The sequence below is a fragment of the Chrysoperla carnea genome, chromosome 1, assembly GCF_905475395.1.
Source record: "Chrysoperla carnea chromosome 1, inChrCarn1.1, whole genome shotgun sequence".
In the NCBI taxonomy this organism is placed as follows: domain Eukaryota; kingdom Metazoa; phylum Arthropoda; class Insecta; order Neuroptera; family Chrysopidae; genus Chrysoperla; species Chrysoperla carnea.
In genome coordinates, this window is record NC_058337.1 from 8813096 (window position 1) to 8825620 (window position 12525).

The 12525-nt window shown below is 33.5% G+C and overlaps 1 protein-coding gene across 1 annotated transcript in view; it reads right to left on the reverse strand.

The window, feature by feature from the left end:
- LOC123290653 (tensin-4-like) overlaps positions 1-12525 on the reverse strand; it is a gene marked incomplete at its 3' end in the record, with an annotated part of 29664 nt that overhangs the window by 929 nt on the left and 16210 nt on the right. Inside the window, exons 2-4 of the mRNA XM_044870912.1 lie at positions 3306-3476; positions 1594-1942; positions 247-905 (exon numbers count right to left, since the gene is read on the reverse strand). Of these exons, the coding sequence (XP_044726847.1) occupies positions 247-905; positions 1594-1942; positions 3306-3476 (1179 nt within the window). The remainder of the gene's footprint in view (positions 1-246; positions 906-1593; positions 1943-3305; positions 3477-12525) is intronic.

The following is a 12525-nucleotide window of genomic DNA, read 5'->3' on the forward strand; positions in this document are numbered from 1 at the left end:
TAATGAAATTAAAATTTCAAAAGGCCTCAAAAACCTTTTTCAATAAAGAAATTTTCCTTAAGAAAATTTAAGCGTTGGTAAGGTGCCGCTACCCTTCAGTCAGACTTCGACTATGTTATTTAGCGGTCCTTCAAGGACCATTACAAAATTTTCCGATACATATATGTCCCAAAAATGTACTCCAAATTGTTCACCGGCTCTCGGACTTTTACTAAAACAAGTAAATGTCTAACAAAAAAATCATACCTTAATTTTATATCCTTTGTTAGTCCGTATAATTAAATAATGTGCGATACCACTTGGTTGAAAGTCTCTAGGTACACGTAGAGATAATGCATAACATCCTGGTTTGCTAGTACTTTCCCGTACCATAAACGCACCAACTGGTTCTCGATCTAATACTTCAAGTGTAATTTCTCGTGGTATACCTGCTTGAAACCATGGAGCTGTTCGTAATTCGCCTTCTTCTTTATTATTTAAACTATCCGTTCGTTCAGGCAATGGTGGTGGTGTTGGTGCTGGTGTGGAGCCACCAAGCAGACTACTTTCAGTAAGCGCTGAACTACTAGAACTAATTTGTGATATTCGTTTTGATTTAAAGTCTAACTCAATGTTTGAGGCATCTGTTTGAGCGTGATGTGGTGATGGTGCCCTTTTTAAGAGTCTATTACATTCTAATTCTATATGTTTTGTATTTACGGTTGTTTTTATGTCATCGCCTTCAACATCGTTGATTTTATTAATAGCACTAAGATTATCTTCTGTATTTGTAACTTCGTTTACATAACCAGTAAAATTATGTTGTTCCATAGCTGTAGGACTATTCGGTGTGCTACCAGTGTGTACAACTAATGGGCAACTATCATTGTCCTCATCCATATTATTTAACATAAAACTTCCACCACCTATTATAGTAAAATTTTGTTAAAATATTTAAGTAATAAGGGAAAATATCACATAATTTTATGAATTTGAAACGAGTAATAGGGGAGCCCACGATGCTAAATGTGTAGTAACTCGGACGTCCTCGAGATCTATTGAATTTTGTAGCCTAGATGAGTTTAATAGTCTACTGTACAGAGGGGGGTATAGTTTCGTGAATAATTCTCTTACGAAACTTTATGAGTGGCTTCATTTCAGTGTAACATACAACGTTTAAATTTACGAAAACTTTGGAAATTGGGGCGTTCGATTGCAATAACTTTGATGCCGACCTTTTTTTTTTTGTAAAGTTCATATTTTTGCACGCTTACGTTAAAGAGAAAGAAGGATGTAAATGGAATAACTTTTACATTGAAAAATGCAAATTTATTTTTTTTCACTATTTCATTTTTGAAAAAAATTTAAAATTCAAATTATTCTGACACTTCCGAAAAAAAAAAATAAAAATATCGCTCCTAGGAATAAATTGATGAGAACTAAAATTGTAGGAAATTTAATTCATAAAAACTTCGGTGAATAACAGTTATCACGTAAACTTAAAAATAAACGAATTTGCGATTTTATGAATTTACTGAACCTATTTAAAAAAATTACTCCTGTAATTTAATGCGGAAAAAATTTTTTAGAACATAATAGTTTTATTGTACTAACCGTTTGTTAATCCCATTTGTATTCGTTTAATTAATGGAGGCTTGTCCTGTAAGCGTTTATATGAATTCATATCTGTGGGTGAATTACTTTCTTCGCTGCTCGGTGTACTTTGTTGAGATTCACTGATTAATATATTTTTGTGATCATCATTGCTTGTTTTTATTGAAGTAGTTGTGTTAGCAGTTGCAGATGCACATAGAACATTGCAGGAATGATTTGGTCGTAGACCAGGAATTGAAGTCGGTGGTCTCTTAGTGGCGACGGAACCCAAACGATGGGCCGAACTCAGTTGAACATTCATTTTCGTTGCAGTTGCTGTCGGTGCTGATGGTGCCAGTAAATGTTTTGTCTGCAAAAATAAAATATATCTTAAAAAACACGTCCGCAAACAGGAACGCATTTAACATTTAGCCGTAGACAATGTTGGTAAAAAATATTTGCAAAGGCTAATTATTAAGAATGTACGAGCCCCAAAATAATTTTAAATAAAAAGCTTGATTTTTTTATATGAAGTTGGACTAAGTCTAAATCAATTCTGAAAATTTGGGGGGGGGGGTTGTCCGATTATGATAAAACGGTAGATGGATGATATGTTTTCATAGATTTCTTCAAAACTAGTCGGTGGAAATTAAGAAAAATCTATTTAATAAATTATTGAAAACAAAAAAAAATTCGTTGTGCCCGACCAATCTATAAATATATAGGAGACTTTCTATAGATATAGATAGTCACTCATCACGATATCTCTGGAACTATAAGACCTAGAGACTTGAAATTTGGCAGGAATATTCCTTTTGCCAAGTAGAGGTCAGCTAAGAACGGATTTTACGAAATTCCACCCACAAGGGGGGTTGCGGGGGTGTTCATGAATAAAAAATTCATATTTTTCAATTATGGCTTTTAATAGTTCAAAACTTGGTCAGAATGTTTTAAATTACATTTAGAAATTTTTTTAACCTTCGGAGGGTAGAAAGGTGTAGCGAGAAAGTGGGAAGGAAATATCGAATATTTACAAATATACCTAAGTGGGGTATCAAATAAAAGAGCATGACGTGTACATTACAAAACTGTTATCCAACGCAAGGAAATGTGGAGGGAGGGGTGCAAGTGGGGATGCTGCCCAGCAAAGCGGGTAGTTCCCAGCTAGTTAAGTATGTATGAGCACGATAGTGTGGACACAAATTTAAACAAAATATATATTTATAATTTTCAAAATAAGGTACAAATAATGTCAACCATAAATCTAAAATTGCCTTGGTGCTGGTACTACCTTAAAAGAGGTTGAATAGAATAAATATTTTTAATATTTTTAAAAGTTGTAGATAGAATAATAGAACCACCAAAATTTAAATCGTTGCTTTTCTAATGTTTTACTAATAGTCCCAGTGCCCATCAGCATACATTCTCATTCATAAATACACCTTTGAAATTGGTGTGTGCCGTGCTTATGCTTAGCTTAAAAACTTTTTGATCTATGAAAATTATTGTGAGTCGTACTCTTTAAAGTGGCAAGAAAATCTTTCGATTTCGCGTGCTAGCTTCGATTTGATGGATAAGTACTAGGCTAGAAAGATAATTGCATAAAACTTACCGTATTGTGTAGGGGTGGAATCCTACATTTAGCCCTTATATTTTAGAAAGGTGCACAGATGAATCTTGTATAGGTAATAACAGTTTTTCGCAATGGTTATTTTATAATAAATTGAACTTACCCAAGCAAAACGATTTCCACTAGAAGTGCCGCATTTACTATTTTTATCACCTGATCCAGGAAGTTCTTGTAGCTGATTGACAATTACCTCTTGAAAGCTCGGTTGCCGTTGTATTTCCGCCGCATACGCCATTCGAAACGCATTGCCAACAATCGAGTTTAATTCTTCAGCCTACATAAATAAATTTACTGTTTCAATTGGATGACATAAAATTCTTAATTAATAAACTTTTCAAATTAATTTATGCCTAGTTCTCTTAAATATTAGTTGAGAACTATACTTCTATCATTAATGTACGGAGTATCCCATTTTCATACACCCATATCATTATTTTTTAACGATTCATTTAGAAAAAAACATCCCCAGGAAAGGTTGTAATGCTCGGAGGGGGAAGAAAAAGACCTTGAATTGGCCGTTGTCTTTCAAGAAATTTTAAAAAACAACTGATATTTGTAAGCGGTATGACATATAGTTACAGAAATAACTTCCTTCTAGTCAGAGCACTTGCGGACTACATGCGCACGCATCGAACATAACATAATTTGCCATTTGTATATATATCTTATATTATGGTCTTTGCTATGGACACAAGATAGCTGTGGGCACTAGGGCGCTGCTATGTATATCGATATTTTTTTAAGACTACTTAGGTCGAATCCAGCAACATCCACTTTTTTTTTTTTCAAATGAATTGCATTATGATGCTTTTGGGATCCCTCCGATCCTACCAACTTCTCTATAGTCAATTATAACAAACTCGCAATTAATTAAATACAGAGTTATAAAAAAATTAAATAAGAAAAGATCAAGAGAACAAAAATATCATAGTTAAAAAATCCAATAGTGTTATATATGATAATAAATTAAAAAAAAAAATTATGCGATTTTTGTTGAATTCGACCTAAGTAGTCTTAAAAAATAACAAAATACATAACAACGCCTTAGTGCTTAAGGCTATCTTGTACTCGTAGCATTAATACAAGATATACCATGTGTGTATCTACCATCTTGGGATATAAATATGTCTGTAGTATGACTGAATACATAATACATCCGTTTAGTAATGCATCTAAGCGAGAGGTATTATATACATGCATTGAATTATTTGGAAGACACTTGGTGGTGGGAGTTTTTTAGTTACATAGTTAATATTTGTATGCAACAAATCTCCCACTCTCTGCATGCATACAACAGCCTGTCGTATCGTATCTGTTTATCGTATCTGTAGTCTTACAATACATGAATAATACCTCTCGCTTAGATGCACTAGTAAACGGATGTATTCAGTCATACTACAGACATATGTATATCCCAAGATGGTAGATACACACATGGTATACACAAATGGCAAATATTGTGTGTGCAATGCGCGCGCATGTAATCCGCAAGTGCTCCTCAAAAATCGGCAGAAAGGAAAAAGAAAGAAACCGCGCGCATTTTGCTAAAACCTCATGGAATGTGTTTGTTAGGTGTCAAATATCATTAGTAACGTATGAGATGTTGGTGCAAATATTTCTATTTGTAAATAAATAATAAATTTTTAACTCAATGTATTGATCGTGTCATTGAATTAACAATTTATTGTTTAATAACAAATAGAAACATTTGCGCTAGTAACTCATGCGTTACTAATGATATTTTTGTCACCCAAGAAACACATTCCATGAAGTTTTAGCTAAATGCGAGCGGTTTCTTTCATTTTCCTTTTGTTTGTAACATCTTTAACTGTAGTAACAGCGGAAAATTTCAAAAAGTTATTCTTTATTATAAAACTAGCTGTGAACTACCCGCTTTGCTGGGCAACATCCCCACTTGCACCCCTCCCTCCACATTTCCTTGCGTGGGATAACATTTTTGTAATGTACACGTCATGCTCTTTTATTTGATACCCCACTTAGGTATATTTGTAAATATTCGATAATTCCTTCCCACTTTCTCGCTACACCTTTCTACCCTCCGAAGGTTAAAAGTAGATAAAAACAATAGATCTTTGAAGCTGGTTGTATATCGTGTCAATATTTTAGCTTAATCGATGCACAACTTTTTTATTTTTTGAAGCATATCCCTTTCAACCCCTATTTCAACCCCTTACTCTACTATAATATGGATGTATTATACATAACAACCTTCCTCTTGAATCACTCTATCTATTAAAAAAACCGCATCAAAATCCGTTGCGTACTTTCAAAGATTTAAGCGTACATAGGGACATAGGGACAGAAAAAGCGACTTTGTTTTATAATATGTAGTGATGATATGTATCTGAGGGTGTGTTTAGAGCTTAGACATTCCAATTTTGATTAGGTTAAGAGATAATACAAATGAATTACACTTTTTTTCGAGACATTTTTTGTAGATGATAATCGAATGTAAAAATAAATATTCAAACATAAAATTTTCTTACAGTGAACGAAAGCTAGCAGGCAATTCTAGCAAACAAAGTTATTCTCGTCATATATACGAAAGTCCTAGTACATTCATTATCAACTTCAAAAAACCGAAATATTATTGAAAATAATACATTTTTATGAGTTTATAAATAAATAATAATAACTTTTAAAAACGTTCAAGTTTCTAACCCCTTATATAGCGATTCGATCCCCATTCTGGAGATGCGGGTCGAAAAACCAACTTAATGATTTTCCTCTCTAACGTTTCTGATTTTTATACCATATACAGTGCAACCTTAATATAACGAACCTCAATATTACGAATTCCTCGATTTAACAAATTTTTCGCAATCCCCTTGAATTGTCCATAAGAGTCAATATAAAATATACCTCTACATTACGAATATTTTTTGCGAACAGCCTCTTTATAACGAATTTTCAACTACATAAAAAATTTAAATACCTCTAAATAACGAAATTCGTCAATTCAAAACCTTTATATAACGTATAAAGTCCCACCAATATATGACAGTTAGTATGCTCCATAGTATGTAATTCATGTTGCGAGAGGTTCCGACACTTTTTTCCTCTTTATAACGAATTTTAGACCAACTTAACCTCAATATAACAAACCTCAGTTTAACGAATTACTTGATATAACGAATATTTACTGGTTCCCTTCAGATTCGTTATATCGAGGTTGCACTGTATATATATATATGAAATATACATAGTATATTAAGTTTAGTCCCAAGTTTATAACGCTTAAAAATAATGATGCTAGGAAAAAAATTTTGTCATAGGTGTTCATAAAATCACCTAATTAGTCCATTTCCGGCTGTCTGTCCGTCCGTCCGTCTGTGGACACGATAACTCAAAAACGAAAAAAGATATCGAGCTGAAATTTTTACAGCGTACTCAGGACGTAAGAAGTGAGGTCAAGTTCGTAAATGAGCATCATAGGTCAATTGGGTCTTGGGTCCGTAGGACCCATCTTGTAAGCCGTTATAGATAGAACAAAAGTTTAAATGTAAAAATGTTCCTTATCAAAAATTAAACAACTTTTGTTTGAAACATTTTTTCGTAAACATCACTGTTTACCCGTGAGGGCGCCAATTAGGCGGAAATTTTATAATATGTACTATACTTGATTATCAGTTATGTATGTGTTACATGTTTGTATGTGTAATGTGATAAAGACATCAACACTGACTATGCATGGTATTTCAACAATTAACTCAGTTAATTGCTTGTTTTAACTTGTTTTTTTGAAATTTGGCTTATCGGTCGTTATTTTTTCTATGGATAGTACTTACGCCTTACAATGATTCGGTAGACCACGCAGAGCGAAGTCATGAGCACAGATAGTACGTATTTATGGTTTATACCTGTTCCCTTCACGCACCATTTATATTTTAAAAGGTTGATAAAATTTTTAAAGCTTAGAATTGTTCGCATTTTTACTGTATAAAATAAACGTATTGTTATAAAAAATTGAAAGCGTTATATAACTAACTATATGGTTAAACATAAAAATACCTTCACGTATTAAAGGCCATCGTTTCGAACGAAGGATATACCTCTATACCTCATAGTAGTAAATATATACCCCTTAACGACACTGAGCCATGCCAACCTTCATATATATTATGTAGTGTATTTGTATACAGGATAGTCTACATTTTAATGTGGTTGAAGTTCCAACCAGTTAATAACTAAAAATAATTTAAAAAAAATTTGGAAAACGGTTGACCCTGCAGGTCATCCCTGTAACTTCCCGCTAAATATTGACTCATAACGTGTAAAAAATTTTATCTATTCTGATGTTATATCCACTCGCATTTTATTGTAATTAGATGTGATCTTAGACTAAAATCTGATTAAATTTTTACAATCATACTAAAATTTTTGAACGGAGTATTGGAAATAATAAACCGATTTTCACGCGGTTGGTGACATTCGACGCAATTTTTGAAGCTTCATGAAGAATCTTTAAGTTTCAATTGATAGAACAAAAAATTTTGAGGTTATTCTGAAAAAACGCTTTTTTGGGTTTTCTTTCGTCAACGATAACTCACGAACGAATCAACCGATTTTGACCGGACTGGTAGTGATCGACGTGGTTTTTTGATGTTGAGAGCTGATTAGTTTTTGGAATTGATCGATACAGCCGTTTAAAAGTTATTCAAAAAAAACCACTTAAAAAAAAATTTTTTTTTGCATTTTTTTTGAGAAATCTATCGGTCCAAATAGGCCTCCAAATGTAAGTTTGGTCAAGCCCTTTCGAATGGCACCAATCGCGATCAAATCGGACAAGCCGTTCAAAAGTTATGAAAGGTTTACATACATCCACACACACACACACACACACACACACACACACACACACACACACACTCATACATACATACAGCCATACAGCCATACAGACACCCTCGCGGAAGTAGTCAGGGAAGCTTCCTGACACCTTAAAACGTCGAGATCTGATGAAAACTCGATTTTGACAAAACGGGGTGAAAACAATAACTTCCCTATTTTCTTAGCGGGAAGATAAAAAAAAAAAAAAAAAATTCTCCGTGTACTTAAAAAAGTATTAAAAAAATTGATGTTATTTTGCTTTGAAATCCGAAAATTTCACATAATATTATTTTTAGGGATGCACTAAAGAAATATTTAGAAGAAAATTTCGCTTGGTCGATCGTAACATGTCAACTTCGAATAAATTGTTTATAACTGAAAATTAACTGAACGTTATAAGTACCTAAAGGGTGGACCGACCCCGCGTTTTTTCACAGAAATGCATTGCTTATTATGATCTGATTGAAAACCATTCGAAAAATATTCGATATGTCGTCGAATGGTTTTCAATCAGATCATAATTTTTTTTGTATGAATAGTTTCATGTTAAACAGGAGTTATTTTTCGTCTAAATCGGTTTAGTATCACGTACGGAAAGTAAATACACAATATCCTTACAAATTTGGGGGGCGGGAGTGCCCAGATTTTCAAAAAAACCATTTCGGCCTATATATCTGTAATCGTGCAAAAATGGTAATAGCCTTTATTGTAAATTAGTAAATTTATTTATTGACTTTTTAACCGATATCCCTTCTAATAATTGTTTAAACCGTAAAATGCTAATAACCAAACTTTTAAATCTACAAATTTCACTTTAAACTTTTTTAAATTATTATTTATGAAGTTTTAACACGATCGTTAAATCTTAGTTCGAAAACAGTAAAAAAAAGGATCAAGAAAGCCGCATTAACATCGCTGCGAAAGGTCAACTATTGACCTGAAGTCATTGAATTGCTCAACCAACATTATATACAAATACCGGCCCATACGGGATAGGCATCCGGCTCCTTAAAGAGGATATCTTAAAATAGGCCAATCTTAGATGGAGGGAGTACAATCGTAGGCGTCCAGAAGAGCTTATATTGCTTCCAAGGGCCTCTATTATCATAGTTGTTGCGAATATTAAAGGATACTGGCTGGGCGGTAGGCATTCTGAGCCTCGACCTGACAGTGTATCAGGACTATTGCAGGAGCTGTAACAATCGGGAGGAGGAGGAAACGATATCTCACCATCTCTGTCACCTTTCAGCTTTTGCCGTGAGCAGATGAACTTACTTGAGCGAACCTATTCTTGACGACTTCTCCGACCTAAAGTTCCTTGACGTCAAAGTACTCCTGCTGTTCTTAAATAGCTCCAAATGGTTCATGGAGTAGTGGCCGTCGATGGGCCAACCCTTTTTCAGTATCACAACAGACTCTATGATTTAAGTGTGTCCCACTCCAGGACAGCCACTCTAACCTAACCTTACCTATTACATCGGGAAAAAAATTTATAAAGAAATATGCGATTTTAGGAAACACTCAGTTTGGAATTTCTCGGTTAGCAGTCATTTTTAGTAAAACAGAATTATTAATAAAAATTTTCTAAATAGCTATAACGGTTTGTTGTTTGTGGGCCGTCCTATATAAAGTATTTTCTTCTGTACGGTCGTAAAAGATTATATTAAGATAAACAAATTTATTTTCTTACTCAATACCGTATTCATATTGATTTTTCTGAACGACTCACAATGTTAAATATATTATTCTTGAAAATCTAATGGACATGCAAGTCCCCGCCTTTGGGTTTGACTTAAAAGACATTTACATTCGAATTTGAAATTGAATATTCAAAATTTCGGGTACTACAAATTTGTTCAAACAATTCGAGTATCTCTTTTATTTTTTTGAATGTTCGATCGTATAAAAATATTTCGAAGTATATTCAAATAATTCGATTTTTATACCATGTATATATGAAAATATGGCAGTAATAAAAATTCAATATGGCATCGACCAGGGGTCATATTATGAAAAAGAAAAAAAATGAATGTCGACAAATTATGTTAAGTGGGGTATCATTGAATAGCTATTGAATAGACAAATGGATTGATTACGCGTTTGGTCACTAGAGCGCCACAAAGGACAAAGCAACCCGACTGCATTAAATAAAAACAATTCCAGCAGTTAACATAGCGATTTTAACAGTCGGGATCCATTATTGGGAAGATTTGGGTCGGTGCTGGACTTAAGGCAGTCGGGTTTTTAATTTTTTTAAATTAATGTTTTTATTTTGTTCAATGAAATCCGTTCAAAAGCGTTGAAAACGATGTGCATAATAATAACACAAGGATAATAAAACAATAAATAACAATAAAAAGAAAACGTTTAGTATTCATTCAGAAAATCGTTTACACTATAATAGCATTTTATAATCAAAAAATCTTTTAAATTTTGTTTGAACTTTTATATGTCGATTATAAGTTTTATAGTATTTGGGAGAGTGTTAAATATACCAATTAGTTAGAAGCTATGCCTATTTGTCGGTATTATCGCTTTATTTGAATAAAGTTTGCGCCCCTTTATTCCTAGTTAGATATGAATGAAAATTGGGGATTTTTTTAAAGAATACATTAGGATGTTTCAAAAGTTTTGTCCGTTTTAATATCAAGGTATACTAAGTTAAGTACCAAGTTTGGTTGTCTGTCTGTCTGTGAACACGGTAACTCAAACACGAAACGAGATATTAAGCTGAAATTTTACGCCGTGCTCAGGGCGAAAAAAGTGAGGCTAAGTTCGTAAAAGAGCAATATATGTCAAGGTCTTGGGTCCGTTCGACCCATCTTGTAAACCGTTACAGATAGAACCAAAGTTTTAATGTAATAAATGTTCCTTATAAAAAAAAAACAACTTTGGTTTGAAATATGTTTTTGTAAACATCACTAACCCGTGAGGGCGCAAATTAGCTTAGAAACATTATATAGTATGTATATACAGGTACCTATTGTTGATGTGTTGGTTTTTATATATTTGAGCGATATATCTTCTAATAATTAATTAAACAATAAAATGCTAATAATTAAACTTTTAAATCTACGAACTATTTTTTTTCTAAAATTAATATTATAACGCGTATATTAAGATATAACGCGCTCAGTGTTGCAACTCCAGGTGCAAGGTTAATAAAAGAGAAGTATGCATAATAATGATGAAAATTTACTGCCTCGGAAAATCATTCAAGATAAAGAAACACATTCTCTTAAATTATGCTTCTCAAATTATAAAATGAAACAAGAAATATTTAGTAAGCGTAGATATCTCAAGGAAGAAATATTTAGTAAGCGTAGATATCTTATTACTGCTTCTTAAAAGTGACGACCATTCACTATTCGTTTGCCTACAAACATCCAAATCTATTAGTTCCTGAATTTTTACAAATCGATATTATAATTTTACAAATTGTTGCAATGCTACTAAAATAACAAGTCACAAAAGTCGCTGTTCCTGAAATCAAATGAAGTCGGGAAGAACGTACTTTCGCCTAGGGTATGAACAAAAACTAGTATGTTTCACATCTATAGGGAGCAAATGTTTGCCTCGGCTTCACTCTTCTTGACTTCTTGTGAGACACAATTGGCTTGCTCTCGTGGAGTGTATACCTATTTTTCTGCTCGACAGAGGAACTTAAAAAGGTGAAACTTCTGCGACAATGAACATGAGATCTGAAACATTCTTTATTCTTTCCGTGGTTTGTAATATACTATTCTTCCCTCCGATCGAAAAGTTTCAACTTTCGTCCCGCTGTGCTAAACGAACGTTGCTAAACGTAAACGTTGCTGCTTTCCACCTCTGTCGAGCAGAAAAATAGAATAGATTCGACGGGAGGAAATAAATAATGTGTGACGAAGTTAAATAATATGCGATAAATAATGTGCGAAGCAGAGTGTGACAAATATGAGATCTGAGACATTCTTTACTGGCTCCCGTGGTGTGTATACTATTCTTTTCCTCCGCGGAGGCAGAAAGCGGTAGCTTCGTCTTGCACAGTGGGCAGAAAGTTGGAAAGTTTAAAAAATGAATGTATATCAAATATGGTGGAAGAAATGGAAAATTCATGCAAAATTTCAGCTCAATCGGAAATAAATAATGTCTCAGATCGCATGTTCATTATCACCGAGACGAAGCAGAGTGTGACAAACATGAGATCTGAGACATTCTTTACTGGCTCCGTGTATACTATTCTTTTCCTCCGCGGAGACAGAAAGCGGTACCTTCGTCTTGCATAGTGGGCAGAATTTATGCAAAATTTCAGCTCAATCGGAAACAGGAAAGTGAGTCAAATTTGATATGCAAAATTCCAGGAGTTACATATAAGTGAAGTCAAATAGTAGGTTTTAAAAAGGTGATGCTGATTTTAGAATCCTCATCATACAAAGATTCTTGACCCATGGCCCATGTTTTTTTTCTAACGATAAAGACGAAATTGGAAATAA